The sequence below is a fragment of the Salmo trutta genome, chromosome 19, assembly GCF_901001165.1.
Source record: "Salmo trutta chromosome 19, fSalTru1.1, whole genome shotgun sequence".
NCBI lineage: Eukaryota > Metazoa > Chordata > Actinopteri > Salmoniformes > Salmonidae > Salmo > Salmo trutta.
In genome coordinates, this window is record NC_042975.1 from 30,868,962 (window position 1) to 30,889,474 (window position 20,513).

At 42.7% G+C, this 20,513-nt stretch overlaps 1 protein-coding gene across 2 annotated transcripts in view; it reads left to right on the forward strand.

The window, feature by feature from the left end:
- The first annotated feature begins 512 nt into the window (after positions 1 to 512).
- Positions 513 to 20,513, forward strand: part of LOC115154335 (mediator of RNA polymerase II transcription subunit 13-like) — a 143,200-nt gene continuing 123,199 nt past the window's right edge. For both annotated transcript variants that reach the window (XM_029700461.1, XM_029700462.1), the window contains exons 1-2: positions 513 to 1,112; positions 6,650 to 6,884. In XM_029700461.1, coding sequence (XP_029556321.1) covers positions 1,047 to 1,112; positions 6,650 to 6,884 — 301 coding nt within the window. In that variant the 5' untranslated portion in view covers positions 513 to 1,046. The remainder of the gene's footprint in view (positions 1,113 to 6,649; positions 6,885 to 20,513) is intronic.

Here is a 20,513-nt window from a genome sequence, read left to right on the forward strand (position 1 = left end):
TTGACTGAATACTTCATCATTACCAAATGTATTCAATCATCTTGAAGGATTGGCAGCAAAAAAATAAATAAAGTAATTTCTTCACACAGAGATGCAACAATAATTTGATCATGTCACGTTTAGTTCTTTCATGTGTGGCCTGGGGCAACTCTTGAAATCTATTCATGTGCTTCAACTGTTACAGTGTTACTACAGCTTCACAATGGTGTTACAATAGTGTTACATTGTATCCCCGCCTACATTCAAGGTGTACGTTTTGTACTCGAATTAGGGCTTTGATTGGGTTGCAAGGGCAGGGCACTCACAGTTGAATGATGTAAATATTGATGCAAGGAATGGATACATTTCTTTGTGTATGCACTAGGTGGTGCACTGTGAAAGTCGGCAAGTTAGGTTTGATCATTAGTAACAAAATCTGGTTGCTCAGTAGCGCCACTTGCTCTCGCCTAGCGGCAATACCCATCAGTTACAGTGTTATTACAGCCCTCATGACCATGAATGAGCCAATAGGCTTTGGGAGGCAGAGTTCTCCCTGTGGCCGCCATTAAAGAAAGGAATCCATGAATTCAAATGGAAACCAGCAGGAACAGAGACCGAAATAATGGTTAAAATGACCGTAAAAATATAGGCATATGCCAATTTTCGAAAGTTTTTTAAGGATGTTATTCGTTTTTAGATCGATTTTGATGGTGATGGAGGAGTAGAGGGACGTTTTTAGCAAAGACCGTTTTAAGCTAAGGGGGAGGGGGAGAGTTGCTTATTTACTCTCCTTTTCTTTTTGTTTTAAAGCATTTTTCGCTCCCTTTAATTTGTTTACTTCATGTATATTTGAGAGGTCGACAGAGAGGTTGCGAAGACGATATTTTAACTGCTTTTATTTTTGGGCGGACAATAGCTTTCGAAGGGTTGTTGAATTACATACTCCAGCCGATTGGTAAAAATAATTCTCGTTGATTAGCTTATACATCTTGCAAAATACTAGTGGAAATCGGTATTTATTTTCCCCGGAACTGAAATGATGGAATGTTCGATCTCGCTGTAAAAGGATGAGTTCTTGTTTTGTACCAAACGGGGCCAGCTTGGAGGATTGCCATTCCAATCTATTCTGTCTGGTAAGAGATTTAAAACTAAAGGAAAAGCAGCCATTTTTAACTAGCTGAAGAGAGCAAAAACGGTAGCCACAGCAGTGGGAAACAGTCGTAGGGCCCTTCTAGCACTGCAATTCAAACATCATTCACCAAGGCAATGGTTATTTGCATACTGAGAAGTTGTGCAAGATTAAGAAATAATAAGGTTATCTGTCACTTGCAGCTGCATGCATGTGTTTGCCATCATAAATGTTCAGTTTGATCATATTAAATACATTCCACCCCCGAGAGTGTTAGGCAATAAATGTGCAACTAATGTAATGTGTGTTGATAAACATCTTAGCCAACTAGATATAACTAGCAACACTGAATACCATGCATGATACATGTTTTTCCACTTCTAGTTGTTTGCTTGGTTGAAGTAACGTTATGCTTTTTATCGAATGCATTGTGCAGCATGTTTACGTGACCTAAAAATAAACCCAATCAGTTTGCTAGTCTGCTAACTAGCTTGCAATGTCGTACATTTGCACAAAGAGCAAGTTAACTAAATGACAGATACATTTACATTCAGTCATGGAATGCAAAGTAAAGGCTTGTGAACATTGGCTTCTAATTTCAACTCCCATGTTCAATGAATTAATCATGTTGTTCTTGTCAGTGGGCTGGTGTAGTTGTTCAGATACATTGCTTGCTACATTGTTTTCTTTAAAGTAGCCAATGAAGAGCTTAGTTACTGAAACAGCGTATCCTATTCGCTGGCTTACATGTACGGTACTTTCCCTTTGAAGTAGTCAGGTTTGCTTGCCAATCATTTGTTGTTTATGCTCTTGGCTGGCGCATTCTTAACGGAGGCACGGGCTGAAATATTCATAAACAAGAATGTATTCTTGGCTATTGTTAGTGCATGATAGACTTTAGGACTCACTTCCTGTCTGGCAAGTTGTCAAGTTGAATACATTGTTCATGACAGATTAATGCATTTCACAGTATTGTTAGAGTTGTTGTGTGTATTTATTTAGCTGTTATAGTTCTCATAGTGCTGATTGACACTGTTGCTAGTCAGTCATAAAACAATTGAATTATATAGCTATCATAATCACAGACAACCGACAGTACCTAATAGATTTTGGTTATAGCCTACTATTATGACTGAAGGAAAAGGCTCATATGTCCACTCTTGTCCCTGGCACTACTACTACTCTAGAGGCTTCTCAGTAGTGCACTATCTATAGGTTTGTATCCAATGCATTGCATTTTTTCTGTACAATATGCACTGCATGACATATGCTAACAATTCCCCATCATGAACGTTAAATGAATAAATAATGATACACTTTGGACATTGATAGACATGAACTGTCCTTTTCCAAAGCATTTGACAGTCGAGCTGAATGAACAGGAGAAGCTGTGAGGCTAGTAGTGAATGACTGGCTGCTGTATTGCAATAGCAGGGAGACATTTTACTGCATACTGAGACTAAGCATGATACCAGTGCTTCTGTTCGCGGTCCTGTTTGACTCGCACACTAACCAGACTTAGTGGTTTAAGCTAAAAGAATGCAGTGAACAGTGGCACTTTTACCATAACTTTAAACAGTTCTCAGGAGTCTTATAACAATGTTTTATATACAATTCCTGTTTGTATTTGAAGTTAAGCTGATTTTGGTAAAGTTTGAAGACGAGTTATTATGCTTTTCATAAATAAAGTCACATCACAACTGCCCTGCTAGACTAGTGTCTCCTGGCAGTCTTAAGTTCTCAACCTTGTGTAGAAGAAAGTCCTTTTAGCGGGCATCAAACTCCTTCCGGGCTGGGCAGGATTAGAACAAAAACCAACACTGCAGCAGTGACAAATGCTGTGCAGAAGGAAAGGCTGGGCGAGACAAGAGAGTAGACCAAGTGGATTTGCATTTCTCTCCAGTTCTCCAAGATGCAAACAGACACTTGTTAACTAGTTTCATGTGTTGCCGCAGGAGGGTGAGGCCTTGACGGAGAGTTTCTTGTAGAGGTGGTGGGGTGTCTATCCATCTGCTCAGGAATGATTTGTGCAACTTCACCTGTTGCCTGTCTCTGGGAGGGAGAAAGTCAGGAAGTGAAAGGAAAAGGAAAGGGGGATACCTAGTCAGTTGTACAACTGAATGCCTTCAACTGAAATGTGTCTTCTGCATTTAACCCAACCCCTCTGAATCAGAGAGGTGCGGGGGGCTGCCTTAATCCACATCCACGTCATCGGCGCCCGGGGAACAGTGGGTTAACTACCTTGCTCAGGGGCAGAACAACAGATTTTTACCTTGTCAGCTCAGAGATTTGATCCAGCAACCTTTCGGTTACTGGCCCAACGCTCCTACCCGCCAGGCTACCTGCCGCCCCAAAGCAAGGGAAGGATATGCAGCTGTTGGCACTAAGCATACTCCACAATGGGACCTGGAGCTCTGAGCTGTGAGAGGGAAGGTGAGCAGAGCTGAGCAGCTGATGAAAGGAGGGGTCATAACCCTCAAATCCCAGGCCGATTTAACGTCAACTTCCTGAGTCTGTCAAATGGCTTTGCCCTCAGATTCCCCTATCGCCGCTATGGGGGGTTTGGCTTGCCATCTGAAAAGGGAAACTTAACTTCACCCTGGTTCTTGCCCTTTTGGTGGGGTACACTTTGCATATACAGTTTCCCACATACCTGAGCATAATACTAACAGTCAGCCAGCTGTGCCATTAGTCATTTTGAAGGAACCACACAGGTTTCCCTGACACTCACTCATTCATCCTGCATACAGACTGTAACTCACATGTACTGTAAAAGATGGATTGATTGATTGATCTCAGAAGACACACAGACCCTTGACGGTGCAATCTGCCTCTTGAAGATTGCCACTTAGTATTTTCAGAGAATAGCCTAGTTTATGTATCGAAAGCTTCAACTTGATCTTTGACAGGGAAAACAGCCAAGCCAAGGGTTTGGATAGCCACATTGACAAAAAATCAGAGCTGTCATCAGAAGACTGGATTGTGTGATGAAAATAAATTTCTGTAGAAGAACAAGTGAGATGTATGCAGGCAAACTGTCCAAGCATGGCCCGTTTCAGAAACAGTCAGTTTCTATAAGTGTGGACGATCTGGTTTCACACTTCAGTTTTTTTCCCCATCCCCTTTCTTTCTGTGCAGCACAGATGTTTCTCTGGAAGATGCAGGTGTCAGGTAGTTCCTCACACCACTGTGTCTGCCAGAGAGAGGACTTGATGGAGGGAGTTAGTGAAACATAAACTGCAGCAGTAGTACTATACTGTGGAAGGAATAAGCTATAAGCTATAGGCCTATATGATAATTGAACATTGGCGTGTGAATAGGGTCTTGTCTGGAACACCGTTTGAATGCCCTTGAGCAAGATTCCTGACGTGAGATATTTCCTATGATGTTGATTGATGAATTGATAATACGTGATAACATGGCAGTTATGTAAGAGGCTGGGAGTTGGTGTGGCAGCCCATCATAATATATCTTAGTATTGAAAAACTAATTTAGGGGCACGTGGGATAGAGTAATGTTGAGGAAAGTCATTTTTTGTTTTGGCCATGTGTGGAATATATTTGTAGTCATCTTGTGATTTTTTTGTTGTTGTTGTTGAGATTGTTCCACAAACTCAACAGCCTATGAGCTTTCAATAATTGGTATCTCTCAATTTATGTATACTGAACACAAATATAAACACACCCTGATTTGATTTGCAACAATTTCAAAGATTTTACTGAGTTACAGTTCATGTAAGGAAATCAGTCAATTGAAATAAATGTATTAGGCCCTGATCTATTGATTTCACATGACTGGGCAGGGGTACAGCCATAGGCCCACCTACTGGGGAGCCAGGCCCACCCACTGGGGAGCCAGGCCCAGCCAATCAGAATGTGTTTTTCCCCACAAAAGGGCTTTATTACAGACAGTAATACTCCTGTTCAGTGTAGTTAAAGTTGCTCATCATATTTGGTATATGAGACGAGCAATTCTTTGCTGAGATAATTTTAGCATTAGGATTTCAGTAGCGTTCTGTGGCCACTGTATGGCCTTCCTTGCTGCCATGTTAGAATGGATAACTAAAACCTGGCTCCAGCTGACAACACATCTCCCAGCTTATCCGTGGCTAGGCTAAAGACTAGCTATAACACAACCAGGCTTAATTACTCAGTCATACTCATACCATTTCAATTGATTTCATTTTACCCTAAAATATTAATAAATCGTCTACTTCTAACAAAGTGACAGTTGGTCGACTGGAACATATTGCCTAGCAGCGCAAAATAACTTGCCTAAAAAATCAGTAGGTCCAGTTTAAGAAAATCTGTTAAACTGTCTGCCGTGCTGCAAGAATAGACAGGAGTGCCAGCTCCATCAAGAGAAGCACTGCAAGGCAACATAGGTTGTGGGGATAGTGTTGGCTTTTGCAGTGTGTAAGTGTATGACATGGGCACAGAGTGTAAGCCTAAAACACTGGAAGGCATGATGTATTCAGCAGTGTAAGTGGTGTGTTAGTGGTGTGAGAGACAGTGTATGGCATCAGTGTAGGACATGAGCACAGGGATCGCTGGTTGGTTGTATGTACGTAGGGCCTGCTGTCTGATGAGTGCCAGCCAGCCGGCACGGCTAAGCAGGCAGCAGTAGCAGTGGAGCGTAATGTTTCTGCTTTAACACTTCATAACCCTGTAGTACCCTGTGCTGCTGCTGTCTGTGATTTATGACCTATGAGTTTCTCTGTGTTGTGTTTTCACTCTGTATAAAAGCCAAACAGCATTGGTTATTAGAGAGCAGTGGGCACACTCCCCAAAGCACTCATCATTAAAAAAGATGAAGTTGGTCAGAGAGCCCATTTACATGCATTAGGGAGTTATATGGAGCTTTGAACACGTTGTTCATGTTGTTTTTCTTGAGATTGTGTGCATTTTAGCTTCAGGTGCTTTCAGTCGGAACAAAAACAAACATGCTTTTTTGTGTGTGCTGCTTCGTTCTCCAGCCGTGTTTCTGTCTGTTTATATTGCAGCCTTTTCTATCACCATCTGTCTCTGTTGTCTCAATCCTCCTCTCTGTCTTCCTTTATCTCTCTCCTCCCGCTTTCTCTCTCTCTCTCTTTCCTCCCTCCATCTCTCTTCTCTCTCCTCCCTCTCTCTCTCCTCCCTCTCTCTCTCATCTCTCCTCCCTCTCTCTCTCCTCTCTCTCTCTCTTTCCTCCCTCTCTCTCTCCTCCCTCTATATCGCTCTTTCTCCTCCCTCTATCTCTCTCTTCTCCCTGCCTCTATCGTTGTCTCTTTCTCCTGACTCTTTCTGTTTTCCCTCTCTCCTCCCTCTATATCTCTGTCTCTCTCCTCTCTCTTTCTCTCTCTCCCCTCTCTCTCTGTTTTTCTCTTCCTGTGGCTGTCTTCCTTTGTGTCTCCTTGTCATAAGTGTTCCTGCTGAGGAGGCAGATGCTCCATAAAGGAGAATTAATGCTTGCTCTTTAGTACTCACAAGTACTGGCTGGGTGCTGAGTACTGGTGATTGTAGCAGAAGCTGACACTCTCTCTCTCTCCCTCCTTCCCCTCAGGCGGACTTGACGGGGATCAAATGGAAGCGGTACGTGTGGCAAGGCCCCACCTCGGCACCCATCCTCTTCCCGGTGACCGAGGAGGACCCCATCCTGTGCAGCTTCAGCCGCTGCCTCAAGGCGGACGTGCTGAGTGTGTGGCGGCGGAGCCAGAGGCCCGGACGTAGGGAGCTCTGGCTCTTCTGGTGGGGGGACGACCCCAACTTCGCCAAGCTGATCCATCACGAACTTACAGGTGAGGATAGAGGGAGTGGGCGCACGTAGACACACACACACACACACACACGCTAGCTTGGCTATAATACTTGCCATGGTCCTGTGTAATAGCTTTGGCCTATTAACAGAAGAATACAGCCCTCTCAGACCAGGAGTTTCACGTCTTTTTCCATGCTGCTTCCACGTTTCAGATTGCCTTAGCTGGTCACAAGAGATAAATGAGGGATTCATTTGTCTTTCGATTCCCCTTTTCACATATTCACCAAAGATTATAGACGTATAGACGTTTGAAGGTCTTGAAGAACAATCTGGCCTTAATGGCCATGTTCTTTTATAATCTTCACCTGGCACAGTCAGAAGAGGGCTGGCCACCCCTCTGAGCCTGCTTCCTCTCTAGGTTTCTTCCTAGGTTCCTGCCTTTCTAGGGAGTTTTTCCTAGCAACCGTGCTTCTACATCTGCATTGCTTGCTGTTTGGGGTTTTAGGCTGAGTTACGCTGAAGTAAAAAGGGCTTTATAAAATATTTATTATTTGATAGAGCTGGTTAAATGGGTGATTATTGTAAAATATAATGGAAAGGGCTTGTTACATCTGAAAAGGAGCATCTTGAGAAGCTGCAGACCTCATAGAGCACGCCCTCTCTTTGTGATGATGGTTGTATAATGTGAAATATTGCATGGTTCAGGACAGGGTTTGATTGATGCTGGAAGCTCTGGGGATATTCATTTCCTGTAAATGAGAGCTTAGAAGGCGTTTGAGTTGGTGTAACCAGATAGTTCCCTTAGTTTCCCCCCTCATCCACCTAAATGACAAGCAGCCAGCCAGGCAGAGAACAGCCTTCCACCTGCACGTCAGTTCCCACTGTTTGGAGCAAACGTTCACTGCAATCACAGTGTTGTTTTGTGTTAACACCCATCGCGGCATCTAAGCACCTAACGCCCTCTGGCACACAATAAAGCAGCGCCCTGCACCTTGGTCGCCAAGGCTGAACAGGAAAGCCTATCCCATCTTCCCATTTAAAAAGGGAGGATAGAAATGGAGCTCCCTCACATGACTTCTGTGAAAAATAGAATATGCAGGAGCAACGATGCAGAAATGAGCCTAGCACATCATGGAGGACTGCATCATGGAGGACTGCATCATGGAGGACTGACCATTTTTTTCTGCAGCAGCAGTGGTGGATGGACAGAGACGTGCTTTATACATACTCTTGCCGGGGAGATTGAACTCCTGAGTCTGAGACCTTTCTCTCACTCACTCACTCACTCACTCACTCACTCACTCACTCACTCACTCACTCACTCACTCACTCACTCACTGACTGACTGACTGACTGACTGACTGACTGACTGACTCACTCACTCACTCACTCACTCACTCACTCACTCACTCACTCACTCACTCACTCACTCACTCACTCACTCACACTCACACACACACACACACACTTTATTATGACAGGTTGTGCCTGAAGTGGTCTGGGAGTGGAAGCTGAAGGGCATAAGGGCAGCCATTCCAGCCCTGATGTGTCCTGGTAGTAACCTGCAGTAGTAGTGTGTTCATATTTGTTGCTTACTGCATACGTTCAAAATAGTATGTAGGCTAGTTCTCACAGTGAAATATTTGTTTTTGGAGAAGTCACATGGCAGAAGTTTACATGTAACACGGTGGTACAGTGCCACTATTCCACTGGTTGGGTAGAAGAACCTTGGACTGAATTTGCATAGGAGAAAGCACATTCTCACAAACTTTTTAGCGTCTCATTTAACCACAAAACACTAAGACAAAGAATTGGTGCAAATAGAATTATTTGCTAGCGAAAATGTATTCTAATAGGTAGATTGTCCTATATACAATTAGTGTTTACTGTGTAAACATACTTATTCAATGTGTGTCAAGCCTCTTGTCCTGGTGAGAACTGCTCCCAGCTGTGGTTGTTTGAGTAATCTCTGTGCTTCCACTCACTCTCTCTCACTCACTCACTCACTCACTCACTCACTCACTCACTCACTCACTCACTCACTCACTCACTCTACACAATGCGGCAGAACAGAGGAGCCTCACTGGTCTGACCTCAGGGGAGCCAGACTCTCCCTCTCTCCTCTCTGTGTCTATCTGTCTGGTGAGAGGGTTTGCTGTGAGCCCTGAGAACACACAGAGCGGTCATGACCCCTACCTCACCAGCCGGAGTTGTGAACCTGTGTTTCCCTCTGTGGATCACACCAACTCGCCTCTCTTCTCAGAGCCTGCAAAGTGCCTGTCCCACTGTGTGTGTGGGTGTGTGTCCTTGTGTGTGTGATATGTGTGTGTGTGTAGACATTGCTGGGATGGGCTGAGACTGGCTCAGTCGTGATGATTCACAACCTGATGCATTGGAGCCTCTCATGAACATGCTGGCGGTGAAGGTGTGAAGCGACACACAGAAGCTAGCAACAACGTGTGTGTGTTTGTGGTGGCGGTGATCAGACTGGCCGACACAGCGCCAGTAATCTGGGATGCCACAGCTTGCTCTTTTCCATCCATGCTAGTGGCTGATGGGTTTGTCCTTTTCCTCATCTGACTGTCCAAATCAAATTTGAATATCCCTGGAAATATTAAGCACTTTTTTGTTTGTCATTATTTTATTCCCTCCATTGCAATGTTGGTGGTAAACATGAAAATCAGCTATTTCTTTCAGTGGAAATGGCGGCGGCTTCTTTTACCCGTCTACACTCATTAGATTAGCTGCTTGGCTGTGGAAGTATTAACATTATTAGCATGTGCCATTTCTGTGTAAATCAGTGGGCCAGTAATACTTTCAAAATCAAATAAAAACAAATTTTATTTGTCACATGCGTGGAATACAACAGGTGTAGCCCTTACCATGAAATGCTTACTTACAAGCCCTTAACCAACAATTTCTCTCCAGAGAGTGAGAGAGAAGGAGAACGAGAGGTGGGCTAGAACATAACAAAATGTGGAACAATTCAAGGGGTCTGAGTACTTTCCAAATGCACTGTATATGTCGTGAATTGGCCGTAAGTTTGAAAAAAGCTGAGCTGTCATTTTTAGGTATTTTCGCCCAGCCGTAATGTTGACAATTAATCACCATTCAAGGAGCGCTGAGAGGAAGGGGTCCCCATTCCCTCTCCCTCCTTTCCTTCACCCCTCCCTCCCTCCTGATGTTTACTCTTGTGGCTATCATGGAACCATACACACTATCAACCCCTCTGTATTACTCTGTCTCTACACAAAGCCCTTGCTTTGTCTAATCTGAGCTTACAATGAGGAGTTTAAAAGCAAAACGAAAGAGTTGTCTGTTCTGCAGAGCAGAATCTCTTATCAGCCCAGCCATCTCCACTGTGCTCCTGGGTAGCACACCCTTTCATTCATTACTGCATGTTGGGTCAGATCTCTGGAGAGGGAGAAAGGAAGGAGGAAAGTACACTTGTCTTACTGTGCCCCCTCTGCTGTTTCATGGACGGACAATACATTGTTTGGATGTTTGTATGGACTGAGAGGAGGGAATGTGCTTCATTTAGTTTCTCTCTTGAGGGCTTTATTTTAGTATGGATGTGTGTGGCACTAACAATCAGCTGGCATAGTTCTGCTCTTGTTAGTTTTTGTTGGCTCTGCCAAAGTCTTTGGACATTTCCAGGCCTGCCCATTCTTTACTATTCAGAACAGCTCTGGTGTGCACCTCTCAGGGCAGCGCCAAGCTCCAAAGGGCATATTTTAGTACCCTTGAGGGGCAGAGCAAGTCAAAGTTTTCACTTTTGTTTGTTTTTCTTCCTTGCCCTGACCCCTGTGAAGATGGCTACCATTCAGATTGAATGAGGCATCTGGTGAAAAGAGATCCATCTCTCAGATCTGTGGGAAAGACAAAAACATTGAATGCAGATAATGTTGTTTTTGTCAGCCACTTTTCTACTGAATCTAAAATATATCAAGCACATCATGATTGTTTCAGTTGCTCGAGGACTTCAGGAATGTCAGTGTTCTGCCATGCCCAGCGAAGAGCCCAGATGAAGAGCCCCGATCTCAATCCCATTGAGCACGTCTGGGACCTGTTGGATCGGAGGGTGAGGGCTAGGGCCATTCCCTCCCAGAAATGTCTGGGAACTTGCAGGTGCCTTTGGTGGAAGAGTGGGGTAACATCTCACAGCAAGAACTGGCAAATCTGGTACAGTACTTAATGCAGCCACACCAGATACTGACTGTTACTTTGGATTTGGCCCCCCCTTTGTTCAGGGACACATTATTCAATTTCTGTTAGTCACATGTCAGTGGAACTTAATCAGTTTATCTCAGTTGTTGAATCTTGTTATGTTCATACAAATATTTACACATGTTAAGTTTGCTGAAAATAAACGCAGTTGACAGTGAGAGGATGTTTCTTTTTTTTGCTGAGTTTTTATATATATATATATATATATATATACACATATACATACACACACACACACACACACAGTGAGGGGGAAAAAGTATTTGATCCCCTGCTGATTTTGTACGTTTGCCCACTGACAAAGAAATTATCAGTCTATAATTTTAATGGTAGGTTTATTTGAACAGTGCGAGACAGAATAACAACAAAAAATCCAGAAAAACGCATGTCAAAAATGTTATAAATTGATTTGCATTTTAATGAGGGAAATAAGTAGTTGTAGTTGGCCATCAGATGACCTGGCCTCCAGAGTCACCTGACCTCAACCCAATGGAGATGGTTTGGGATGAGTTGGACCGCGGAGTGAAGGAAAAGCAGCCAACAAGTGCTCAGCATATGTGGGTTCTCATTCAAGACTATTGGAAAAGCATTCCAGGTGAAGCTGGTTGAGAGAATGCCAAGAGTATGCAAAGCTGTCATCAAGGCAAAGGGGGGCTACTTTGAAGAATCGCAAATCTAAACTATATATGGATTGGTTTATCACTTTTTTGGTTACTACATGATTCCATATGTCTTCTTTCATAGTTTTGTCTTCACCATTACTCTACAGTGTTGAAAATAGTTAAATAAAGGAAAACCTTTGAATGAGTAGGTGTGTCCAAACTTTTGACTGGTACTGTATATCACCAGTAGTACATGTACTGTTGATTCCTATAGTTTGTAACCTACAACGTTTCTTTGGTCACGGTAATTTCTATTAATGTATTCAATATGTTATTATTGTCACGTCTGCTCCCGCTCCCCCTTTCTGGCGCTCGAGGTCGCCAAACTGCTCATCATTACGCACATCTGTCACCATTGTTACACGCACCAGCGCTTCATCGGACTCACCTGGACTCTATCACGTCTTTGATTGCCTCCCCGTGTCTGCATTGATGTTGTTTTGTTTCTTTTGTCCAGATGCTGTTTTTTCTTTGTTTCATGTCTATTTATTATTCAGTCTATTTATTATTCAGTTATCACCCCGTACTTGATTGCTTCTCCCAGAGTCTGTCGTCAAGTCTATTACAGAATGCAGACACCACAATCGGAAGCATCTTGGAGTTTTTTTATTTTATTTATTTTTTGGTGACGTCGGGTCCGGGTGCCGCTGCTGTAGCAACCGGGGATGCCTCAGCTGGCTCGAGAGGCTCTCAAGCCTTAGTTGGCTCGTCAGGCTCCAACGCCTCACCCGGCTCCTCAGGCTCCTCATAGCCCCCTCAAGCCCTCGGGGGGGGGGGGGGGTACTGTCAAGTTTGCTTCCGACTCCCCTCTCTGGCGCTCGAGGTCGCCAGGCTGCTCATTATTACGCACACCTGTCACCATCGTTACGTGCACCAGCGCTTCATCAGACTCACCTGGACTCCATCACGTCTTTGATTGCCTCCCCTATATCTGTCACTTCCTCAGTTTCATCCTGGTGTGTGCATTGATGTTGTTTTGTTTCTCTTGTCCAGATGCTATATATAAATGTATATTTATTATTAAATCATCACCCTGTACTTACTTCCCGTCTACATGCTGTCGTCTTAAGACCGTTACAATTATTCCTTTTACCATTCTCATTGTAAAAAGTGTGTCCAATTCGACAGAGTGCACAACCTATGCAACACGTATGAGAAACACGTATTTTGTTTATTTCATTCCATTAACAAGTTTTGTCAATTCATTTTAGTCATTGTCTTTTGTTTGGAGCACTCCTGTCAATGTTGAGTAAGGACGCGCACCTGATTACGCTTTGAAGTAGGCCTATAGGCTACCTCACCTGCGTACAAATGTAGGCATGTTAATGTGACCATTTGGGGATCTGATAGTATTTCTGATTGGCTTAATGCACCACCACTAATAAGCTGTGGAGCTTCTCAAAGTAATGTTTTCTTCACCTCAAACAGCAAGCAAACAAAGTTTGTTTTTAAATCTATTGAGAAAATAGTTTCTCAATATATTTAAAAATCTTTCCAGTGCTCAGCGTGAAAGGGAAAATGGCATGCTCTGATCCAGTGGAAATGTCATAAAATAGGCCTACCTGATTACTTCTTATCAGAGCTTGACTTGCACTGAAATAGGTTCTGGTACTCATTTTGGGTGCTGGTACTGTTTTATATTTAGTTGCAGGAGCTCCACAATACTTTTGAGTGCATATTCTATAAGAGGAACAGGAGCTCAAGCAGTATAATATTTAAGGTGTCGGTACTCAGCTCCGGTGAGCTCCTGCCCAAGTTAAGCACTGCTTCTTATCCCTTGTGCAAATAGCCTACAGCTGTGTCTGTCCCAATCTCACTGGCATGGGAAACTGAGGGCCCAGAATATTGTATTCAATCTCGCAAGTTCGCTAGTGCAAGCTTCTGGCCTGACCCAAGTTAATAGTTGTTTCAAGTTCGTTGCAGACAGGCCATGTGTAGTCAATGTGATTTCTAGGATATTTACTTTTATCTGGATATTTTCTACCTGCAGGCTGCAATGTTTTTATTTGTTGGCTTTATGTAGGCTAATTTTACATAGTTGGCAATGGCAATATAAGTTACCTTTTAGATATGTATCATTTTCATTTAGATTTGGATCAAATTTTTTATCAACCACGTGACAACGATTTTGAGATATGAAGACGTCATTATAAATTAAATTAAAATTAAAACCATAACTGGCCCACAGATCGGTAGAAATTGTAAGAAAATTGGCATTCCATGTGAGAAAGGTTGACGACTCCTTGTGTAGCCTATTACCAGCAACTTTGGCAGCATAATGGCAGAGTCTGCGAAGGCCAGCAGGAGCGGGAGGAGAATGTTTGGGTCAGGTTAAGTTTTTTTTTTCTTCTTCTGGTTATCTAGATCTCTGGCTCCCTCTTGAGTCATTTGTCTTATTTCATCAAACAGTAAGCTTAAAGCATCAGACAAGCTGAGTGCATATAGTTGATTTTATTAAAACACATAGTTTGTCTAAATATGGAAGAATACACAGTAAAAACATTTGACCAATCGTTTGGTTGAAAGAACAGATGACTTTCGGTCGACCAAGATTGTATTTAGTTGGGTACAGCCCTAGAGCAAATACTGTCCAAATCCATATGGAGGGGAGTGTATGTCCCAAAAAAAGTATTCCTGTTGCACACATTTCAACGCATAGAAATGTGTATGTATTCTATTACCAGGTTATATATTGTTATCTGGCCACACCTGAGGAAGATGTTTTATGTTTTCCCACCCAGGTGTTCCACAAACAATTTAAACACAATCAAGATGTAACCATTCTCGATTACACATAGTAGGCCTATTGCTTGAGGTTGTTTAAATTATGATTGGTTGTGGTTGCAAAAGCAGCAGTGTAGCGGCAGGGCTGTTGATGTGGGTCTAAGATAATTGGTGAGCGATATGCCCTATTAACCCAGGCTAAGGATTCTGAGTGCTTCGGTTTTACTCAATGCTGCAGAGACAAATAAACTGATATGTCTACTGGCTTGTAGTTGGCTTTTCAGAGAGAGGGATATATCCCTTTCGCACAAAGATGTTTTTCCCGCCAACTTTACCATACCGCCAAAATTTCTGTCTTTTCTTTATATCTGAAAAGGATATCCGATATCAAAGCCAACATCTTTATTTCCACCAAACAACCTACACGACGTGAGTTTGACAATAGCCAGTGAAAAATGAGAGCGCCCTATTCAAAACCACAAATCTAATAATTTGTATTTCTCAAACATAGGACTATTTTACACCATTTTATAGATACACTTCTCCTGAATCGAACCACGTTGTCCGATTTCAAAAAGGCTTTACAGCGAAAGCAAAACATTAGATTATGTTAGGAGAGTACATCGACACAAATAACCACACAGCCATTTTCCAAGCAACTAGCATGCATCACAAATACCCAAAACACAGCTAAATGCAGCACTAACCTTTGACGATCTTCATCAGATGACAGTCCTAGGACATCATGTTACACAATACATGCATTTTTTTGTTCGATAAAGTTCATATTTATTTATAAAAACAGCATTTTACATTGGCGCGTGATGTTCAGAAAATATTTTCCCTCAAATACTTCCGGTGGATCAGCGCCACAATTTACAAAATACTTGTCATAAACGTTGATAAAATATTAAACTGTCATTCAAAGACTTATAGATGAACATCTCCTTTATGCTAACGCTGTGAAAGATTTCAAAAAAGCTTCACGAGGAAAGCACTCTTTGCAATAATCTGAGTACTGAGCTCAGAAAAATACACTAGGCTATACAGATAGCCGCCATCTTGGAGTCATCTAAAATCATAAATTGCATTAGAAATATTCCCTTACTTTTGATGATCCTCATCAGAAGGCACTTCCAGGAATCCCAGGTCCACAATAAATGTTTTGTTCGATAAAGTTAATAATTTATGTCCAAATAACTCCTTGTTGTTCGCGCGTTCAGTTCAGCTACTCCAAATGTAGGAAGCGCGCGGACAATGTCACGCCGAAAAGTAAAAAAAAGTTGTATTTACGTTCGTTCAAACATGTCAAACGTTGTAAAACATCAATCTTTAGGGCCTTTAGAACGTGAAGATTCAGTAATATTTCAACCGGACGGTTCCTGTGTCTTGAAAAATGTTTTGGAACGGAGGATCCACCCTCGTGAATGCGTACCAATGAAGTGATGTCATTCCCTGGCTCACCAACTTCCCCACCTTCTCATTCGGTCTCTGTTCATCATAGACACCTCAAACAACTTTGTAAAGACTGTTGACATGTAGTGGAAGCCTTAGGAAGTGCACAATTATTACTATGTCACTGTGTATTCAATAGGAAACGACTTGAAGAGAGCCCATGCATCCAGATTTCCACTTCCTGGTAGGATTTCTCTCAGGTTTTTGCTTGCCATATGAGTTCTGTTATACTCACAGACACCATTCAAACAGTTTTAGAGTGTTTTCTATCCAAATCTACTAATATCCTAGCTTCTGAGTTTGAGTAGGGGGCAGTTTAATATGGGCACATATTTTTTCCGAAATTGTCAATACTGCCCCCTATCCTTAAAGAGCTGTAAGAAGTTAATCATTTCAGTAAAGTTCTGCCTACGGCTTAGTGTGAAAAGTAGACACAATGCTGAGGTGGCATTAGTATGCACTACGCTCTTAAACTTTTGATGGTTGGGTTGCTAGGCAACACCCTGTTACCAGTTCTAAACTTTGCCAGGCATGCCAATTCGCCCATCTATTCATATAGCCAACTACTAGGCATACACTGGTTGGCTCTATAAAGAATTATTGTGGGAATAAATATCACAGAATGACAAAAATATTGGAATAAAGTAGGTTAATGCAATTGAAGACATATCAAATTATTGATTACTTTACCTGTTATCCAATCCTTGTAATACATTTGAAGCAATAGCCTACCAGCATGTGGTCAACTAGATTATAATTTTAGCACCATGTTGATTGGAGACATGTCTTGATAAATCAACCAATGTCAGATTTTTGTTTTCATTCGCAGTCGCTTAGAAGCCTAGCCTAGGCCTACTCCCGACCAAATGCCTATGATTCATTGTCTATCTATTTGTTGTCTCATCTATCACTGATCAGAAACATTTAGCATGCAATAACGTAGGCTAAATCAAGAGTAGGCCTATTATTTTGCTCGATCGCATAGGCGGTACGCCCAATTTATTTATTTTACTTCTTTTTTTTCCCACATTTTCAAACAGTCCATTTATATTTTCCAACAGGGCTATACATTTGGGTGAGTTTTTTTTCTTGCCTGAGTTGTCACGCTCTGACCTATGAGAGCTGTGTTTTCTCTGTTTAGCTAGGCCAGGGTGTGATAGGTGGGTGGGCATTCTATGTTTTGGCTGGGTATGGTTTCCAATCAGAGGCAGGTGTCTATCGTTGTCTCTGATTGGAAGCCATACTTAGGTAGCCTGTTTTTCCTTTTGGTTTCGTGGGTAGTTGTTTTCCGTTTTAGTTGTAAGTACCTGACGGAACTGTTGGCTGTCATTCTTGTTTAATTTGTAAAGTGTTCATTTTTTTCATTAAACTACAAGATGAACATATTCCACACTGCACCTTGGTCTACTCATTTTGACGCCTGTGACATGAGTAGCCTCGTTTCTCTGCCAAAAATAAAATTAAACTATCTAGTGTTCAGCGAAATAACAACACAATGTCAAATACAGGTAGCCTAATCAAATAATTAACATCCAATCACATTAACCGTTACTCTCTCGCGGGAATTCCACTAACGGTCTGTATGTAGCCAAACGTAGCTGCTGCTCATGTTGGTATCTGTACTGATGGTGCGAAAGCCATGACAGGGAGACATAGTGGAGTGGTAACACTCGTGCAAGCAGTTGCTCCCGACGCCACTTGGGTACACTGCAGCATCCACCGAGAGGCTCTTGCTGCCAAGGGAATGGCTGACAGCTTGAAAGACGTTTCAGACACTACAGTGAAAATGGTTAACTTTGTTGAAGCAAGGCCCCTGAACTTTTGTGTATTTTCTGCACTATGCAATGATATGGGCAGCGACCATGTAACGCTTTTACAACATACAGAAGTGCACTGGTTATCAAGGGGTAAAGTATTGACACGTGTTTTTGAGTTGAGAGATGAGCTTAAAGTTTTCTTTACTGACCATCATTTTCACTTGTCTGACCGCTTGCATGATGATGAGTTTCTCACACGACTGGCCTATCTGGGTGATGTTCTTTCTTGCCTGAATAATCTGAATCTAGGACAAAACTGAGCCTATGACTAAGAAGTTGGAGCTTTTTTCTGTCTGCATTAACAAGGACAACACACAGGTCTTTCCATCATTGTATGATTTTTTTGTGTGCAAATGAACTCAACCTTACGGACAATGTCAAATGTGATATAGTGAATCACCTGAGTGAGTTGGGTGCGCAATTATGCAGGCACTTTCCCGAAATGGATGACACACACAACTGGATTCGTTATCCCTTTCATGCCCTGCCTCCAGTTCTCTTACCGATATCTGAACAAGAGAGCCTCATCGAATTTGCAACAAGCGGTTCTGTGAAAAATGAATTTAATCAGAAGTCACTGACAGATTTCTGGATTGGGCTGCGCTTGGCAAATTGTGCTGTTAAGACACTGATGCCCTTTGCAACCACGTACCTATGTGAGAGTGGATTCTTGGCCCTCACTAGCATGACAACTAAATACAGGCACAGACTGTGTGTGGAAAATGATTTAAGACTGAGACTCTTTCCAATACAACCCAACATTGCAGAGTTATGAGCATCCTTTCAAGCACACCCTTCTCATTAACCTGTGGTGAATTATTCACAATTTTCGATGAACAAATAAGGTTTTATATGGAAGATTGTTAAATAAAGAGCAAAATGATTTATTATTATTATTATTATTATTATTTGTGCCCTGGTCCTATAAGAGTTCTTTGTCACTTCCCACGAGCCGAGGTGTATATTTGATGGTGTATATTCTCAATGGACCCACATCTTCACACACCTACTACCACTCATCCCGGCATGTGGACGGGAGGTATAAACGGCTTATGAAGGCAAGATTGTGGTAAAATGGGCCTTTTTGTAAGGGGGTCTTTTTTTTTACAGGCAAAATACCATAAATCCTATGTGAAAGCAGTAAGAGCGAGTCAGGGGACTTGATGCCTTTTTGTGCTTTGGGATCCATTTTTAAATGGGTTATCTCCTGATTGTGACCCCCTCCCTCTCCCTGTTATCTGATGGATCTCTGTTGGCTGCCTGGGGGGCTGTGGGCCTGGTGTGGTGCAGCGCAGATGAGGATGGGGACTGGGAGGGATGAGGCCATACTTGCATCTCTCTTGTTTTGGGTGCCTGTGTGCTCGGTGGGCCTAAATTAGTAATGGAGACTTTGTGGAACCCAAAGCACAAAGGCATCAACCCCCCTGACTCGCTATTACTGCGTTCGCATCGGATTTACGGTATTTTGCTTGTAATAATGTTTGCCTGGTTGGCAGCCGCTGTTAAGCTTTTGCATTCCACTCCTTGTACTCCGTGTCATTTGCCAACGACACAGAATACAATGAGTGGAATGTAAAAAAAAACTGGTACCAGACTACCACCACAGGTCCCACTCTCTCTGCTGCTTATGGATGGATGGGAAGGGGAAAAGAGGGAGAAAAAGATCCTCTGTCTAGCCTGGAAGGAAGAGTCCCCTGGAGGCCTGTGTATCACAAGACATTAATCTTGGTGTTTAATGAGCGACCAACTGCAGGTTTAATTACCAGAGCATAGAGACCTTTGGCTGGAGGGACTGACCCCCTCCAAGCCTCTGCCCTCTTACATTCAACTCTTAGCGCCAACAAACACTGCTGGAATGGGCCCACACACACCTGTGTGTATGTGTGCCTGCTAAAGGTTAGCTCATCTGGGCCCCCTCCGCCACACGGGAGACATGAAAGTGTTGCAGCCATCAGCTGAGCCTATAGGTTTGGTCTGCGCACCTCTTTGTTTGAGTTTGTGACTGTCTCCAGAGAGAGTATTGCTCTTGTTCTCTTGGCTCTGGTGGACAATGAGAGACATAAGGCTATTAGGAATGCCTGATGCAAAGTAGACACCTGTTTGCTCCTCTTCAGCGCTTGAGGAAAAGAGAGAGAGAGAGAGAGGCAGATGTGATCCTGACAGAGCAAAGTGTGTGTCGTGATAATCTGTTTATGTAAATGTAGGTTTAGGGGTTTCCCATCATTTATGCTGGGGCTGTATTCTTATTTTGCAAATTGGCCACAAAAAATTCTCTCTAACCTTGGACAATTTGTGTTATTAGTAACAGTGAGTGGGGATCTGTCTATATTCAGTCAGGCCAGCATGGCTTTGGAATTGGATGAATCCCATGTTTTTTCTTTATAATCTGCTGGTGGTGTTGTCAAGAACTGGCTGGCCAAGCTGGCTGATTCCTAGCTGTCATGACCTTGTGACCTTTGGACCCCCGTGTCAGAGGATGGCAGGATGATGGCCGACCGGCCAGCCAGGGCCATGTTATATCCTTTTTAACAAACAGACTTAGAGAACAAGGGCTCCCGTCTGCCTTCTGCACAGAATACTAGAGCTGCGTTCAGCAGGGAACAACGTTGTGGAACGTTCAGATTAGAGGTCGACCGATTATGATTTTTCAATACCGATACCGATTATTGGAAAAGCTGATACGATTAATTGGCCGATTTTAATATATATATTTGTAATAATGACAATTACAACAATTCTTAATGAACACTTTTATTTCAACTTAATATAATAGATAAAATCTAT